Raw genomic sequence first — 17753 nt, 5'->3', positions numbered from 1 at the left:
ATATTTTGGGATTTATATCATGTATAATTTTCAGAAAAAGTATCAAGATATTAATTTTGGTCTTAATCGCCCAGCCTTCTGCGTCTTTTGCTATCTTTCTGTCAGAACCAATGTGAACTTTTGCAGTAGTTTACACTCTAATAGAGTGTCTGCATTGGAGCAGACCACAATCACTACCTTGTTTTTTGTGTTCAACGTGACTTCAAGGCTAACCATTAGATATGCTTTTTTGATCTGACAATGAAAGCACTTTTAATCACTCAAGTCAGTATCAGCAGCAGACTTCAAATGGACTTCACGTCTGTCGCCTTTTAGATAAGTAGCAAATAAAAACCTGTACTCAGAGGACTGTAACATGTGGCATTTGTGGTGAGAGTTTCCAATTCTTGAAAGGCTGAATCATACGCAGTCACAACACCAAGTCACTAAGCGGTCTGGGATAGTGCTTATCAGAGGTACAAAAACTGCAAGTAGCAACTTACAGTGACACACACACTACACCACCCAAGATTAAGTGCAGGTCCTTCACTGCACAAACACAAAACAAATAGTAACTTGTCTGTGTTTGTAGAGATAAGGGTTGTCTTTGATCAAGATCTGTTTGTGCACGCTGCTGAACCTGAATTGGGAAAAAACACAGTATTGAATTTAAACCCAAAAGAAAATACTTACCAGTTGTTACAAGTGTTTTTTTTTATTATTATTTTTTTTTACAGTAAATCAATCCATTAAGAAACTGTTTAGATACACCACTGAAAGGCTGTTAAAGGTGGGACAATAGACAGAGTTGCCGATATGACTTCAGGCGCTACATCATAGCAGTGGGCTGCCACTGAGGTGTGTTAAATGCAGAGAACACATTTAATGTATGTAGCTCTACATACAGTATATGACAATAAAGGTGATCTATCTACTGTATATGATAGGCGATGATGGGCTTACAATAAGGATATGACACAATATTTTGGTATGGAAAATAAAAGACTAAAAAAATCCAAGTAGAATAATAACAATGTTTTGTTTTGACTTTAACTCTGACCATACTTACATACATACTTTGGGTATAACCTTTCTAACTCAGCAGTAATGTAAACATTTAAATGGGAATTAACCTAAGTAACACAATTTTTTTCCTATTTAAAGTGCAAAAAAAGTGCCACTCTTAGAGGTGGATTCACTAAGATCTGAAATAAAGGATGGGAAACCAGGTGCGTCCCTAAATCCTTTGGTGGCGCTCACCTGCTGTGGGGAATTCACATTGCGGCGCTAATAGCTGCGCGCTATAGACGTGGTAGAGACGGCTCTATTTAAATGAACATTTTTCTCGTTCAATGTGGAGAGGTGAGTGCACAGAAGCACTAAATGACATTTGAAGAAGTTAAATTGGAGGCCAAAACATTTAATAATGTAGATATAATGTGGCTGGTCTGTCAGGACTGTAACTTTGCTCTTATCAGTCAATGGAAATCATCATCCAGCAGGTCTGAGCTCCTGAGCAGTGATGTGTCATGCACAATCAGATGTGAACATTGTAAAATGGACTTGATTTATATAGCGCTTTATCACCACACTGAAGCAGTCTCAAAGCGCTTTACATATCAGCTCATTCACCCAATCACTCTCACATTCACACACCAGTGGGACAGGACTGCCATGCAAGGCGCTAGTCGACCACTGGGAGCAACTTAGGGTTCAGTGTCTTGCCCAAGGACACTTCGACACATAGTCAGGTACTGGGATCGAACCCCCAACCTCTCGATCAGAAGACGACCCACCACCACCTGAGCCATGGTCGCCCAACACCAACACTGTGTAAATTGTGCAGCTGATCAGCTGAGTCTGGCCTGACATCAATGCGACATGAGAGTTCTCTATCGTATCGAGACTATCTCTCCACCCAGTTACATATTCCATATGTACGGGGACTGATCCCACTGGGACAGTTGACGTGGATATTTCTTTAAGACACACCACTACGTGGCCCATGCACGGGCTTAAAAGCCCCAGGTGTGCATGCAATCACCGATTCATTGATTTCCACTCTGGCAGTAGGAGACGTGAGAGACAGACGTGTGAGGGAGATTAGCGCTTACGGTGTGTGGGAGTAGGAGTCGAGAGTCTTCGGACCCCTCTCGGGATCGCTTGTCTGCCCTTTATTCTCAGTAGTAGAATTGGCGAAGGGGTACCGTAGGGCGTTTTGCACGATCCGCTCTGCTAACGCGCCCAGGTACAGTCCACCCCCGAAGCCGACCTGGTCGGCGGGCGTGATGCGGCGTCCCCTCTCCGCCTGGCGCTGGAGCGACTCGAGGTGTATCGCTGGCTGTCCGGCTTCCGCATCTGCGTGTCCTCCAGTGTGTGTGTTTGTGTGTGTGGGCTCGCTGCTGTGTCTTCTGACAGCGCGAAGAAAAGAGGAGTAGCAACTGTTAGCTGCTTCGGCTACAAACAAAACACAGCGTGCGAGAGCACTTCCTGGTTTGCCTGCTACGTCAGTATGGCAAGCCGAGAGGGACCTCCCTGCAGGGGCTGCGATACGAGAATGCCTGCAGAGGACGGCCATGATTACTGTGTGATGTGCCTGGGCAGCGATCATGCATTTATGGCAAGGGATGACCCATCCTCCTGTATGAGCTGTTTTTGCTTATCGGTGAGACTGAGGGAGGCCCGATGCCATGTGTTTAGGGCACAGCCGCCCACACCTGTGCATGGACTGCAGTCGGCCAAGCGCTCTAGGACTGTGGCTCCAGCAGCACAGAGCTCAGCCGACTTGTGTCCCCCTTTGCCCCCTAGTGGTGGGCTTCTGTTGGGGCACGTGCGATCACAGGGCTGGTTTGACAAGCCTCCCACTCCTAGGCCCCCAGCTATGTTATTGGTGGGGGCAGAGAGGGGCCACCCATCTGACTCAGAGTCGGACGGTGAGGTCGATGTGTTGAGCCTGGAGCCCTCAGACAGTTATGCCTTCCCATTGGGGGAGGAAACGGTCATGGAGGAACGGGCGGAGCCACCCCCTCTCCTCCAGGAGATTGTGAGCAGGGCGGCAGCAGCATTAGGCATAGAGCTGCCATCTGACCAGGGGCCTCCCCCCTCCCGGTTCGATGACGCGGAGGGGAGTCGTTCCACGCGCTTCCTCGGCCCTCTCCTCTCGGACTTTGAGGAGGTGCTCCAGAAGCAATTCCAGTCGCCGTCAGGTCGCTGGTCTGGGCTCTGTAGACGCCTAGGGGCGGTTCACAACCGTGAGAGGATTGGCTGTGGGCCTTTACCTCCGGTGGACCAGGCTTTAGCGGCTTTGGTGTCGCCATCGCAATCTTTGCTCGGGAGAAGTAGCTGCCCCTGTAAAAACTGCAGGACAATGGACGCACTACTCACCAAAATGCATGGTGCCATGGCGGTCCAGACTCAGCTTGGCAATACGGGGGCCATATTGTCCCTGTATCAACGCCATCTGATTCAGCGGTTGAAGGAGGGGTGCAGTGACGACCGGCTGTTGGAGCTGCAGCAGGTCTCCTCACTTCTCTCTAAACTAATGAGAGAGCAGGCCGAGGCGGCGGGAAAAGCCATGTCGGGCCTCTGGACGGTCAGACGCCACCTGTGGTTGTCGCAGTCCATGCTGCAGCCGGACGACAGGGCCTGCCTCCTCAAACTGCCCGTATAGCCGTTGGCAATGTTCGGGCCGGGAGCAGCGGCCATGCTCCAGCAGGCGCAGGAAGCCTGCCGCTGCGCCCGAGAAGTAGCATGCTCCCTGAAACGGAGTCGGGACTGGCGGCGCCCCCAGCCACCGCAGCCAAAACCTCCTCAGCCTGACTGGAGTCAGGGAGATCTGAGGGGCCGGCTAGAGGCGGGCAGGGAGGTAAGTTTAAGAGGGGGAGACGAGGCAGCGGCGGCCAGAGGCCACCCCAGCCTCAGCGTCAGTCCTGACGCTATGCCCCCCCACACCGGACCCTGTCCTCAGGGGGTCCGTGCAGCGTGGGAGGATCTGAGGGCAGACCCCTGGGTCGTTTCTACAATGACCCAGGGCTCCGGTTACAGTTCTTGCGCACCCCTCCTGTGACTCGGTTGGCTGTATTTTCTGTAATCACAGACCTGCAGCACAGAGGGGCTATGCGTTCAGAGGTCTCCTCTCTCCTCGAGAAGAAGGCCATCCGGGAGGTGGGGAGGGAGAACCATCAGGCGGGGTTTTATTCCCGTTATTTCCTCATCTCGAAACGGGATGGTACCCCCCGGCCAATATTAGACCTCAGAGGGCTGAACAAGTTTCTCCGGCCTCTGAAATGCAAGATGCTGACCATACCGGGAGTGAAGCAGGCTATCCGGGTAGGCGACTGGTTTGCTACCGTCGACCTGGAGGATGCCTATTTTCAAATACCTATCTGGGAAGGGCACAGGCGGTTCCTCAGGTTCGCCTTCGAAGGCAGAACCTTCGAGTTCTGCGTCCTCCCCTTCGGATTCTCTTTGGCCCCCCGCACCTTCACCAGATGTATGGATGCGGTTTTGGGGCCTCTGCGTTGCCTGGGTCTCCGGGATGACTGGCTAATATGTGCACAGACGGAGGAGCGGTGTCGCCGCCATCTCACAGTCTTACTGGCACACATCACGAGTCTGGGACTGCGGATCAACAAAAAAAAGTGCAGTCTACAGCCGGCACAGGCCACCCAGTTCCTGGGCATGTGGTTGGGTGCCAGGACTGGGTTAGTGACACTGACTTGGGAAAGGCAGGAATCCCTCAGGATCTGCCTCTCCCGGTTTTCGCTGGGAGCCAGGGTTACATGGAGGCTTTGTCTTCGCCTCCTGGGCCTTATGGCGGCATCGGTGCAGGTGGTGCCGCTGGCACTCCTGCACATGCGCCCAGTACAGAGGTGCCTCTTTTTCTGGGGGCTCTGTCCACAGAGGCACCTGCGTGCCAAAGTGGGGGTCACCAGGAGACTGCGTTCAGCCCTAACATGGTGGGATACACCGACCAACATCGCCAAAGGGAGTTTGCTGGGTCCCGTGCTACACCGCCAGGTGATCTCTGCGGATGCATCCCTGACGGGATGGGGCGCGGTCCACGAAGGCGAAGGTGCCAGCGGAAGCTGGACTGGTGCCTGCCTGGCCCGACATATCAATGTCTTGGAGCTGAGGGCCATCTTTTTGGCTCTTCGGCACTTCAAACTCAGCTGGCAGGGCCGTCACGTACTCGTGAGAACGGACAGCACAGCGGCGGCGGCTTACGTCAACAGGCAAGGGGGCCTGGGTTCCCCGGGCCTTTGCAGGGTGGCACACAGTCTGTGGACATGGGCAGGCACGAGGTTCCTGTCACTCAGAGCCATGCATGTGCCCGGGATGGTGAACCTGGGGGCGGACCTGCTCTCCAGGGGGGGCCCGGCCCCGGGAGAGTGGCGACTGCACCCGGAAGTAGCCGAGGAGATTTGGGGTCGGTTCGGCAGGGCTGTCGCCGACCTGTTTGCATCCCGGAACAACACGCACTGCCCGTTGTTCTTTTCCGTGGGGAGGGACGACCCCCCGCTGGGCGTCGATGCCATGGCACACCATTGGCCCCCGGGGCTGCTGTATGCTTTCCCCCCTTTCAGTCTCCTTCCCACCCTCCTGCTGAGGGCCCAGGTGGAGGAGGTGTGGCTAATCTTGGTGGGTCCCAACTGGCCACACATGATGTGGTTCTCGGGATTGGTCCATGGGAACTTCCAGCTCGCCGGGACCTCCTGAGCCAGGCGCAGGGGACCCTGTTCCATCCCTTTCCCCAGGGGCTCAGGCTCTGGGCCTGGCCCCTGAGAGGGCCAGCCTGTTGGGCATGGGGTTTGCCCGGTCGGTGGTCCGGACCATTCAGGGTGTAGGCTGAATCGGGCTGATGCGCTGACCTGCTCGGCCCCCGAAATACTCCGGTATCTACAGGAGCTGCTCGAGGCAGGGAGATCACCTTCCACCCTTAGGGGGATGGTGGCTGCAATCAAGGCCGCTCGTGTTGGCGATAACAAGTTGGCCGAGGTTGACTGCGTCCTCGTCTCACGGTTCCTGAAAGGTGCTGCTAGGCTCGCCCCCGGTAGAAGGTTGGCTGTCCCGACGTGGGACCTGAAGCTGGTGCTGGCTGCTTTGCGGCTGGGACCCTTCGAGCCCCTGGAAACGGTGGACATGAAATGGCTGTCACTGAAGACGGCGTTTCTCATAGCGGTGGCATCAGCGCGGAGGGTCGGAGAACTACAGGCTCTGTCGATGCACGAGAGCTGCTGTAGATTCCTGCCCGGCGGTGCGGGTGTGCTCTTACGCCCAAATCCTGCGTTCTTGCCGAAGGTGCTCTCGGACTTTCACCTAAACCAGCCAGTAGAGTTAATGTCCCTCCGCCCCTCCCGGGACAGGGATGAGGGGGCGCAGGACGGGTCGAGGCTATGCCCGATGAGGGCGCTTAAGGTGTACATTGAGCGAACTGGTGCGGTCAGGAAGACCGACCAGCTTTTTGTTTGTTTTCAGCCCCGGCGCCTAGGTCAGCCGGTGTCTAAATCCAGGCTGTCGCACTGGATCGTGGAAACGATCCAACGGGCTTACACAGACTCCGGCACTCCGGCTCCGGGAGGGGCGTTGCCGCTTCCTGGGCCCTGTGGCGGGGAGCCACCCTCTCCGAAGTGTGTGCGGCCGCTACGTGGGCGAGTCCGTCCACCTTTGCAAGGTTTTACAGCCTTAATATGGCTACCGGCACCTCCTTTTGGAACTTGTGCTGGGTACTAGTCCAAAGTGACCAGGGTCTCTCCTTTACGCCCCTGCGATGGTGAGCTAGAGGTGGCCTGGTTTTTCTTATCCGTGGGCCTAGCGGGAAGGCAGGCCGTCCGGCTACCCCTCCATACATATACGCCCGACCCTTGCTTCTGGCAGGGTTGGCTATACCGGGAGCTGCGTCTGGCGCCTCGGCTGGGGGTAGGCACATGCGTCTGGCGGGAGCCCACGTATGTGTATGTGTATTATGTACATAGCATGATTTTGGGTGTCATTGTTCACGTGCACTGTTGGAACACTCTGGTAGCGGTGACGTCGCATTCGATTACCAGGGTCGGGGACCCCGGGGGGGGGGGTACTAGAGGGGTGCGTTGCTCTGTCTCCTCAGTCTCCTCGCGGTGTGTCTTACAGGGTCCCCGTACATATGGAATATGTAACTGGGTGGAGAGATAGTCTCGATACGATAGAGAACGTTCGGTTACGTGGTAACCTTGGTTCTCTGAGTGGAGAGACTATCTCTCCACCACGAGGCCGCTCGGAAACCGTTCCAATCAATGTGAATCGGTGATTGCATGCACACCTGGGGCTTTTAAGCCCGTGCATGGGCCACGTAGTGGTGTGTCTTAAAGAAATATCCACGTCAACTGTCCCAGTGGGATCAGTCCCCGTACATATGGAATATGTAACTGGGTGGAGAGATAGTCTCTCCACTCAGAGAACCAAGGTTACCACGTAACCGAACGTTTGACGATCAAAACATGGAGATGAAGACACAGGAGCTCACTGGAGTGGTGCGTCAGGAGCGACATCCATGGAGCTCCGCGCACAGTGACTCGCTGCACCACAGCAGACACGCAGATACCGTACTCCACACGGGCTGCTGAACGCCTCAGTTCAGCTGTTTCTCTCCCTTACACGCACTGTACTCTGCATTTTCTTATTTAGTGGCTGTTAATATTGTCTATTGTTTTATTTGAATTATTTTCTTATACTAGAAAGGTTAACTGGAGCCTTTTTTCATCTCCACTGTGTTTTGTGTCAACATTTACTGCAGCCATGATCACTGTGTGTGAGCTTGCACCTGCCTGTGAGTCGTACTATTTTCAGCGCAGAAAACAGTCACTGCAAACAGTTCCAATTTTGATGAATTCCATTGTGCCCACTGCATTAATTTATTTTTATTTCCCCCTCCCCTCCCCCATATGGGATTCACCTACATTACATATTCATCAGAGGAAAACCTGAACATGAACAGTCCTGATTCTCTTAGATTTGTACCCATTATTAGCGTGTAGAGGGATGTTTGCACATGTTTTTGATACCCCTAAACCTTTAGTGAATCTATTACTTATAGTGATGAGCACATCCACCTCACAGCAAGAAGGTCCTTGGTGCAAGCCCTGGGGTGGACACTGGGGTCCTTTCTGTGTGGAGTTTGCATGTTCTGCCCGTGAGTTTTCTCTGGGTACTCCGGCTTCCTCCCACAATCCAAAAACATGACTGTTAGGTCGATTTTAGTCTCGAGATTGCACGTAGGAGTGAATGGGAGTGTGACTGGTTGTCAGTCTGTGTGTTGCCCTGCGATAGATCGTTTCGAAGGTTCAGGGTCTACCCCCCGCCCAAAAAAAAAACTGGAGATAGGCACCAGCAGACGTTTGGAACCCTGAAAAGGAGCAAGCGAGTTGGAAAATGGATGGATGAAGAGTGGTAGTGTTGTGTTCAAGACCGCACTATCCGAGACCAAGACTTGTCCGAGACCAGAATGCACCGAGACCAAGACTTTCGGGAGCCGAGACCGAGTCAAGACCAAAACCGAGACAAGCCGAGACCAAGACCAAGACCATAAACATTTTTTTTTCAATTTAAAAAAATATATAAATAAATAAAATTATGGCAAGGTTCAACAGTTAAATAACATTCTCTCTTTAATTTTAGTTTATTTTAAATACATTTGACGGACAAAAAAGGTGCCTGCAAAAAATTTACTAAAATATTAAAACTACTACTGCTACTGATAAATTCACAATTATTCTACATATTTGAAAACAAGATTTTTATGTCAGCTGAATGTACAGCAAGTGTTTAAAAGCATTTCTGCCAAGAAATAATGATTCTGATTCTTTGAGTTGTGCAGGTCAACAGGTCACAGAGTTCACAAGATAATTTTTTAGTTTGAAAAAGCCTTTACACAGGCCATTTTTATTAATTCACTTAGTTGATATAGTTTAATTTGGTTGCTGTAATATAACAAGGATATTCAATTAACAAAGGTTTCCAACTGTAACTGTAAAAGTGAAACTTTCTGAAATAAAACTACAAACAAGTTGTCATCAGTGTAAAAAACAAAGAGCTACAGGTAGATGTGAAACTAAATAAAACAAACTCAAACCCTGGAAAAGTCATGTGACAAATTAATCAGTAGTTCTTGTTGAGAATTATTATTATTCTGGATACAGTGGAAACAGAAACTATAAAAAATAATTATATTGTGAACCTGTTTATATTGTGGGGAACATATTATATACATACATGTAATTGGAGTCTAAAGTCACAAAAAAACACCACTTTAAAAAGAAAATAGACTAATATAAGACCTCTACAGTTATTTAAGTCATTCTGTGCTAGTGCAACTCTGCGGCGATGACGCGCTGGTGACGACATAAACCAAGATGGCGGCGGCCCGGACTACAGCCGACATTATGTAATAAAGCCTTAAAAGACATGGATATAATGAAAAGAGTGGATGGACAGAGGCATAAACATGCAGACTTTCACACGGACACACACGGACTTATTAAACACACACAGACTTATTAAACACACACGGACTTATTAAACACACACGGACCTCAGTACACACGGTAAACGGAACAGGCTTCACCGCTCGGCTGGCACTAGGACCCAGAAGCAGATTAAGTGCGTCCCCCATCCAGCCTTCACAGGCTGTAATATCATCAGTTTATCATTTTACCAGTTGTTAAAGCTACTGTCTTTACCAGGGAGATAATATTTATTACTGGTGATTGTTTTCTGGAGTTTTACTGGGATTTTTACCGGTGATTAGTTCATATCTCCCTTGCGCTCCGCGGTCCAAACTGACACCTTAGCCACACACACTTCACTCAGTCACATTAAGGAAGGTTGTGGTCATTATACGGGGTGGATTAAATAATGAATAAAGGATTGTTTTATCCCGTTCTTCTCCGTGTTATTATCACATTATAAAAAAGTTTAAAAATAGTAGGAATTAGTGCTTGACGGAAAATCCCGAGTCCGGGCAGCCCGAGTCCGAATTTGTTTTCGAGACCAAGACCGGTCTTGACCACCACAACACTAGAGAGTGGCACTGCAAATAGAAGACAACATCAGAGACTAAACAAATTTAATCAATTCATGTCATTTTCATGACATTTTTCAAAACATATTTCTATCTGTGCATAAACTTTACATAACACGTTTTTTTTTTCTTTTCTTTTTAAAAAACTACAACAACAACAACAAACATCCAACTAGAACAGTCTACACACCCTAGATTTTAGACATGGACTTTTTCAAGATTATTGACGTCTACATTTTTTGGTATCCATTGAGACCTTTGAGAATTGACTATCAGCTACCCTGCTTGGGCTGGGACGCTCCAGTCTGGCCTTAGGTATAATGAAAACTGTGTGGCACTACTTCCTACTTTTAGACAGACCCTGATGGGTCTCTGGCTCCGCTGCACACCAGGAGCTACAAGGTCTGTGTCACACCTCTGATTATGCTGGTACCTCCCTCTCCACTTCTCATATTAGATACTGTGGTTTAAACCAACGTCAACTGCTGTGACACTGGCAAAGTTTAGCAGAAACAGCACTGAGAGACTGCGTGATGTGTGCAATGATGAGCCGAATCCATTTTTGTCAAGGTACTTTTAACTCATCGACTGCCAAAGACATCTAGATGTCAATTATTTTTTGGCTGGGGTTGCTATGAGACAGTGTGACGAAGGTCTACCGTGAATATCAAACTTGTACAATGATGTAGTGACCAACTGGTGCATGTGTAGAACTAAGTGGACTATTGAGTGTTGCAATAGTGAGAGAAAACTATAAAAAAAAAAAAAAAAAAAAAGGGGCTAACGGTGAGACTCGGCATGTCCGGGAGGAGGAGGAAGTTGCGTGTTTCGAGAATGACGGGGGAGAGTCTTGGAGGACGGCCAAAATACAATAAGAACTCCATTCAACTCTGACCTAGATAGCCACATAATAATATTGCCATCAAAAACCCGGTCTCAGTGTTGTTTTTGTAGTTTTAGAGAAGGAAATCAAAAAGGCTTTTTTTCTCAGCTTTTTGTCAAAAACTGGCGATTTGTGTGAACCTTGCCTCTATTCAACTGCTGATTACAGAATAATGTAACAAGCTAAAAACAAAAAAAGGTCATTGAAAATCATCTAAAATGCCTGGCAAAATGGGGTTGGCTGCTATAAAAATGGCTGGCAGTGAATGAGTTAATGAACTTTTTTGTAGCATGCATAAATGAACAAATTTAATATATTCACTAAAATAAATGAGTGTTTGTGCAGTGCTGCTTCATTGCACTGCCACCTCTAATTGAATGCTCCAAATGTTTTCTTGCACTTTCTCCCTCAGCTTTTTATTTGAGATCTTAGTAAATCTGCCCTATAGTCTCATTCGCTGCACAGCAGCTACGTGTAGACTTGTGTTTGTGTGTGTCCATAAACACAGTTGGTGACAGATAGCACCCACAAGCAGAAAATTTTTAATTGAAAATGCTCTGGTTGTGGGTCCGTTTTTCTTATGTTGCTTTGGATATAGATGATATATATCGTACTTACATTCATTTAAAATGTGTGCTGCATTAGTTTATCCACAGAAACATTCCTTGTGTCTAAAAGGTCAAATTGTTCATCCTGTTAAAGTTTGTTAACTGTTCCAGTTGACATTTTTATAACTTTAAAAGGGAGTGGAGTCTAATGGGGTTTTTTCACTAGACCTTGTTTATCTTCTTGACATTTAGAGGTCAGGTACTTCACAGCGTCCACTACACAGTTTTCTTCCTACTTGTGAGCTATGGTACAGCTTATGCTTTCTAAAACTGTCCAGTGGAATACCAATTATATATATGTATATATATATATATATATATATATATATATATATTTTTTTTTTTTTTTTTTTTTGTTAGCCCATATATATAATCATTTCGGGTACAAATGCGACTACTGACATTAATTCTAATGAAAACCAAAACAAACAATATAAGTAGTCGTTGTAATAACACAACTGACAAATTAAAATTGGAAAGATTTACACATCACACCTGATGTTCTTACATGGAACAATATTGTACTCACGCAGTATTTTAAAACAACTTCTCTATCCTCAAGTTTAATAATACTACCTCCTTGCTTGTCCTCTTGTTATAAAGAGGATAAGTAAAAGTGGGCTTTGAAAGATAATCTGTTTCTGTACTGTCTGGAGAGTTTTGTCATTTATAAGTGAAAAAAAATCAGAAACCACAACTTTTGCTTTTTGTTATTGATTTTTTGCAGGTCTTGACAATATTCAGAGGATTTCTGCTCAGGGCCGGTATGAACTCAGGATTGACATGAAGGATGGACAGGAAGCAGTTTACGCCAATTATGACAAGTTCTCCATTGGAGATGCAAGAAACCTGTATAAACTCAGGATAGGGGAGTACAACGGCACAGCTGGTGTGTGATTCAGGACACAATGTGGATATATATTTATCTTGTCTTCTCTTTTTTAAATTTCTATTAGCCCTTTGACTGCCATTAAGAATGTAAACACCTGCTTTTAAGGCATTGTTTTATTTGGAGAGTAGTCTTTCTGTCATTTTCTCTCCCTCCTTTCCCTTCAGTGGTGTGTAAAGTTGTGTCTCTGTGTCTCTCTTTACTGATCACATGCTGTTTGTTTGTGTAGCTTTTCACTCTATCCATGTACCCAAAACTTTATACTGTTCCCTTAGGCTTAAAGTTAATACTGGAGCAAAAATTTGCCTTTTTTTCCCTCTCCTTTTTGTGCTGTTTATCTCCCTTCTGCTTGTCTGGTCAGGGTCACCCATGTCTCCCTGTCATGTCGTGTTCCCTTAGTAGTCACTAAGCCCTTTATAAACAAGGGAATACAGATTATAACAGCTCTTTCTCCTTCTCTCTCTGTGGATCCCAGGTGACTCCCTGAGCTACCACCAGGGCCGGCCCTTCTCCACAAAAGACAGAGACAATGACATTGCTGTCACTAACTGTGCCTTGTCATATAAAGGAGCTTGGTGGTACAAGAATTGCCATCGTGCTAACCTCAACGGCAAATACGGCGAATCCAGACACAGTCAGGTCAGTCCTTTTCAAATTCATTACACTTGTTTAAGACAGTTGTTGGATAGCTGCCCAAAACTCCAAAAAATAATGTATCTTAAAATTCTTAGACAGCCATAGATCAATTCTCATTGTGTAGGGTGTATTTAAGGATTAATAAGCTTTTTGTTTTAGTTTAAATGTCAAAACAAGGTTCTCTGTTTAACACAACCTTCAAACATTTAAAGCAATGCTGCAATTAGAAAACAGCAAAATAATGGCTTTCATTATCAACTTTATAGTATTAGTTTCCTGTGAACACACACACACACACACACACACACACTTTTATCTTTATTCACTGTGCTTCAGAGATGTGTTCTGCACGCTCACAAGAAGGTCAGATTGTTGTAATAATGTGTAGCAAAGTTAAAGATTCAACATCTAACAACAGAACCAGACCATGACTCTGGTGCAACTCTCAGCCTTTAAGTGCCGAACTGTCTCTGTGAGTTATTTTGTGTTAGCCCTACACTAGACTGGCTGCACTCTACCTGGTGCCCTAATGGATAATGGGTAGGATTAATCATCCGCTACCAGCATGTCCATGATAAAGGTTTAGAAAATATATGAATTTAAGTAATGGTGTGCCCAATGGGAGGTCCACTGTTCTGCCTGCCTCAATGTCTCCCTTCTCTACCACACCTGAATCTGAAGATGTGCATCACCTGATTAGGACCAGTACACATCAGGGGTGTTTTGTTTTTTGTTTTTTTAACGTAAGTACAGTGAAATCATAGGCTGTAATTTTAAAAAGGCAATATTTTAAAATAATATTTTTAGAAACCACAGAGCAGGCATTATTGTGGACCAGTGATGAAGGCTAAAATTGCCTATAATAAAGGGTATTTATTGTTCGATGATAAATGGGACGACTCATTTTTAATTAGACTTGTATGGGTCCAAAAAACTAACTCAAATGAATGTCAAATTTTTCTATTTTTTGTGTTTTAAATATGTTCCTAATAGAAGAGCATCTGTAATCATGCTGTCTTCTGCAGGGCATTAACTGGTACCACTGGAAGGGACACGAGTTCTCCATCCCCTTCGTCGAAATGAAGATGAGACCATTCAACTTCCGTAGTATCAGCAGCAAGAGGAGAAGGTCCATCCCTGTATAAAAAAAAACCCCTATCTGTTTACAGGCTGTTTTTTTGGATTATCTGAGTTTGGATGATGTTTAACCAAAGTTTATGCAGTTCAAAGTAACAAAAGATAACAATCTGACTCAATTACAGGAAGCTACAAAACAATCTTGAATCAAGCAATCAGAAGAGCATGTCAAACATCATCTAAACTCTGAGAAAGCTCCACATTTTCCCAGCTTTAGTTGTCTTCCCCTGCTGAACTTTTACTCAGAAGACACTGTATGTAGTTTATTTAAAACATTTAATGGAAATGGTTCACTTTACTGTATAACATGAAACCAACAGGAAGGCAAATGAAAAGGCTCAAATGTTCTCTGAAATAGCCTCCCTGGTCAGTATTATTTTAATCAATACAAAATAACACTTTGAGCTAAAACTAGACTGTATATGCCCTTAAAACCCTTAATTGTAAAATATATATATACATATATATTTTTATAACTGATATTGTGACAAAGTAGATATGATTTGATGCCTTGGTTTTAACTTCATTTCAACATAAACATGAAGTCTAATCTTCAACATGAGGTCAAACTAACTTGAGAAATCATCGTCATAACCCGATACACCAGCAGCAGTTTCACTGCACGCGTGTTTGTTTTTGAATCTTTGTTTTGGTTGTTTAAGTAGACACAGCAGAAATAACAATGATCTCTAAACTTTAGGTTTTTTGGTAAAAACACTGGACTAAATTTGCACTGTGAGAGGAAACATGGTATAGCAGAGCTGATGTTTACTGTATTTGCTGTTGTTCATTCACTTCATTGTGTGGAGAATTTACTAACAATCATCTGATACCTAGTGTGGCTGTGTGATTGCTTATGGAGATGGATTATGTAAACATTAGTCCAAAGATTTGCATGATAAATAACTCAAACCTACTTATCAACCATTAAGCTTTGTGGCAATTCATGATGGCAAATCCCAGGCTATAAAACAACAACCAAACTTTAAAAGACAATACATTGCAAATAGTGCATAATAAGGTTTTTTCATGAGCAAAGATATTCTAATATGTACATTTAGAAGCTTTTGTAGCATTAGAGTCAAAACAACAAGAAAATCTGCTTAAGAATAATCTGGAGCGTGATAAGCAAACAATTTCTTAATTTTCTTTCACCGTGTCACAAAACGACACTTTGTTTTTTGCCTCTGCCTGAGTAACAAAAATATCTGTCAGTCAATGTGAAATGTGAGACTTTTCCTCTAATGTCACAAAACACCACCAACATATGGGCTTTTTTTTGATCCCCTGGGTGCAGCTGGATAGTTTGCTTTACTACATCTTTTCATTTTCTCACTTTTCTAATTTGAACCACATTTAGTGCTGGTTTATTAGTGATTACTGTTTAGACTAGTAGTTTATCACTATGCTATTGCCTATGTTTCCATATTGGGTTTTATTTTTGCTCTTTAGCTCTGAAATCAATAGGCAGACCTTAAGCTACTACTTCTGTACTATTGTAGATATAAAGCTTATGATATTGGGTTTTTGATGTGTATGCCCCTCAAACTGGTTCCATTACTTCAGTTTTAACCTCTTCATTTTAGGGATGGTGTTCAGCAGAGGAGAATGCAAGTTTGTTTGGAATTATCACATTATTTGATTAATGTTTAGTTGCTGATATAAAACTTCTATTTCTCTTGATGTGATTTTTGAGGTTCAAAGTGCTGATCGCTGATTGTAAGCCTGGAAACCTTCTAGATCTCATTTATTTTCTCAGTGTCAAATTGTGTGTGTCTGACTGACCCATTTTTCCTAGTGATCTACAGTAGAATAGAGATTCTTCTATGTACTTAGTCAATTTACAGCTCTTAAATGGAGTCTGGGGTCTCTGGCTTTTTGTTAAAGTAACAAAGGAGGAACGAGAGAGTGTACGTGGGAGCACAAACTCCTATTGCAGACCTGGAGGTGCAACTGTTTGATGTATTAACTTTCACTTTAAACTGAAAAAGGCTTGTGTCATTTCAATAATAATGACTGGTTTGTATAAATTACCTACTACTAAAAAAAAATGCTCTGGTCAACTGTTAAGGATAATATTTCCATCCTGTTAATTCTTTAGCCTTTATTTACTTTTTAATGCAATTTCCTATTTAAAAAATATATAATTTGATTACTTTCTTTTAAAAAAGCAAACAATATTGTTTTATTTGCAAAAGGTATGTGTTTCTTTCTGAAATGTGTTTATTTTAACGAAAACATTAGCAAATGATTAAGGCAGGGGTGTCCAATTCAAATGCTTAGGATCGTTATCAGGCTTCTGCAGAGCTGGATGAGGAGTTGATCATTTGAATCAGGTGTGTTGGAAGAGGGAAACATCTAAAACATGCTGGATAGTGGCCCTCGAGGACCGGAATTGGACACCCCTGGATTAAGGGGTCTATTCTCCCATCTGGACTTAAGTGCTTTTTTGTGCTTCTCTCCTATGGGTATTTTCTGGTCCAGGCTGCTGACACGCCCACCGCGAGTAAGATAGACCAAAAGCGCGTATGTGTGAATGAAGGCGGGCTGAAGGAAAGGAGGTGGTGATGTCTTTTTTTGGGGGCTGTTTAAAAATCACGGAACATGGAGTTTTCCCAACGCTTGTAAATGTCATTGAAATCCGTGAAAATGATAAAGTTAACTTTTAATTTGAAACGCCTTCATTGATAAACAATCTAACGGGTTGATTTGATCAGATCATTGATCAGATTATTGCAGTATGACTGAGTCACAGTTAAAATCTCTTTCCTTGATCATCATCACCTTCATCATCATCATCATTGCTGTAAAGCGTGACATAGTTAGATGCACTGGAGATATGAGGAAATAACCCGGCCTCAGAGCGTCCTGCTTTAATACAGAGGGATGTTTGCAGTGAAACACAACTATTGGCTTCCATAATATGCAGTTTTAAATATAAATGGTTTAAATTGACCTGAGCTGAGCCTCATTAAAATATGTGTGAGAACAGTTTGTGGTCCATCCTTATGACAGCTCGTTTCACTCTGTAGTGGATCAAACTGTGACTTTATGTATAGCCAGATTTGAATAGGAACACCCACATTTCAGGGCTGCTCCACCCACAGTGCGTAACTGAGATGAAGGCACGCAGCGACTGGCGTAAGTACAGGGGGAGAATAGCACACAGCTAAAAACAGCGCCGCTGCACTGCTTTTTGGACTTACGCACATGAGAGAATAGAGCCCCAAAAGAATAAAAAGATTAAAGATATTTTTATTTCTTGCAAATACCTTTTCCCCCCCACCTAAAATATGTATGCCTTAGTCACTGGATTGCATCTGAACTGTTTGTTTGTTTTGAGTCTCTAACAACCAACCAGAAATCTGCTTGTTCATGCTCATGCATTGTTTTCTCTGATATTGCCCTTGTACTTAGTAATATGTGTAATATATGTCTGATGTGACTGCAATGGGTAGAACTCTCTTTGGAAATGATGATGCTGACAAAATGGGATTTTGACTGTTCAATGAAGATTAAAACTATTGTTTTTAGAAAACCCTAGGATAGAACAGTCAAATTTAATTC

General features: G+C 44.9%; 1 protein-coding gene across 5 annotated transcripts in view; it reads left to right on the top strand.

Moving 5' to 3' along the window:
* tnr (tenascin R (restrictin, janusin)) overlaps nucleotides 1–16883 on the top strand; it is a 327598-nt gene extending 310715 nt beyond the window's left edge. For all 5 annotated transcript variants that reach the window (XM_028472320.1, XM_028472321.1, XM_028472322.1 and 2 more), the window contains 3 exons: nucleotides 12252–12413; nucleotides 12889–13052; nucleotides 14075–16883. In XM_028472320.1, the coding sequence (XP_028328121.1) occupies nucleotides 12252–12413; nucleotides 12889–13052; nucleotides 14075–14194 (446 nt within the window). In that variant the 3' untranslated portion in view covers nucleotides 14195–16883. The remainder of the gene's footprint in view (nucleotides 1–12251; nucleotides 12414–12888; nucleotides 13053–14074) is intronic.
* The last annotated feature ends 870 nt before the right edge of the window (nucleotides 16884–17753 follow it).

Source organism: Gouania willdenowi, chromosome 17, assembly GCF_900634775.1.
Source record: "Gouania willdenowi chromosome 17, fGouWil2.1, whole genome shotgun sequence".
Lineage (NCBI taxonomy): Eukaryota > Metazoa > Chordata > Actinopteri > Blenniiformes > Gobiesocidae > Gouania > Gouania willdenowi.
Note: the sequence above shows the minus strand (reverse complement) of the source record. Positions and strands in the feature narration are given on the sequence as shown.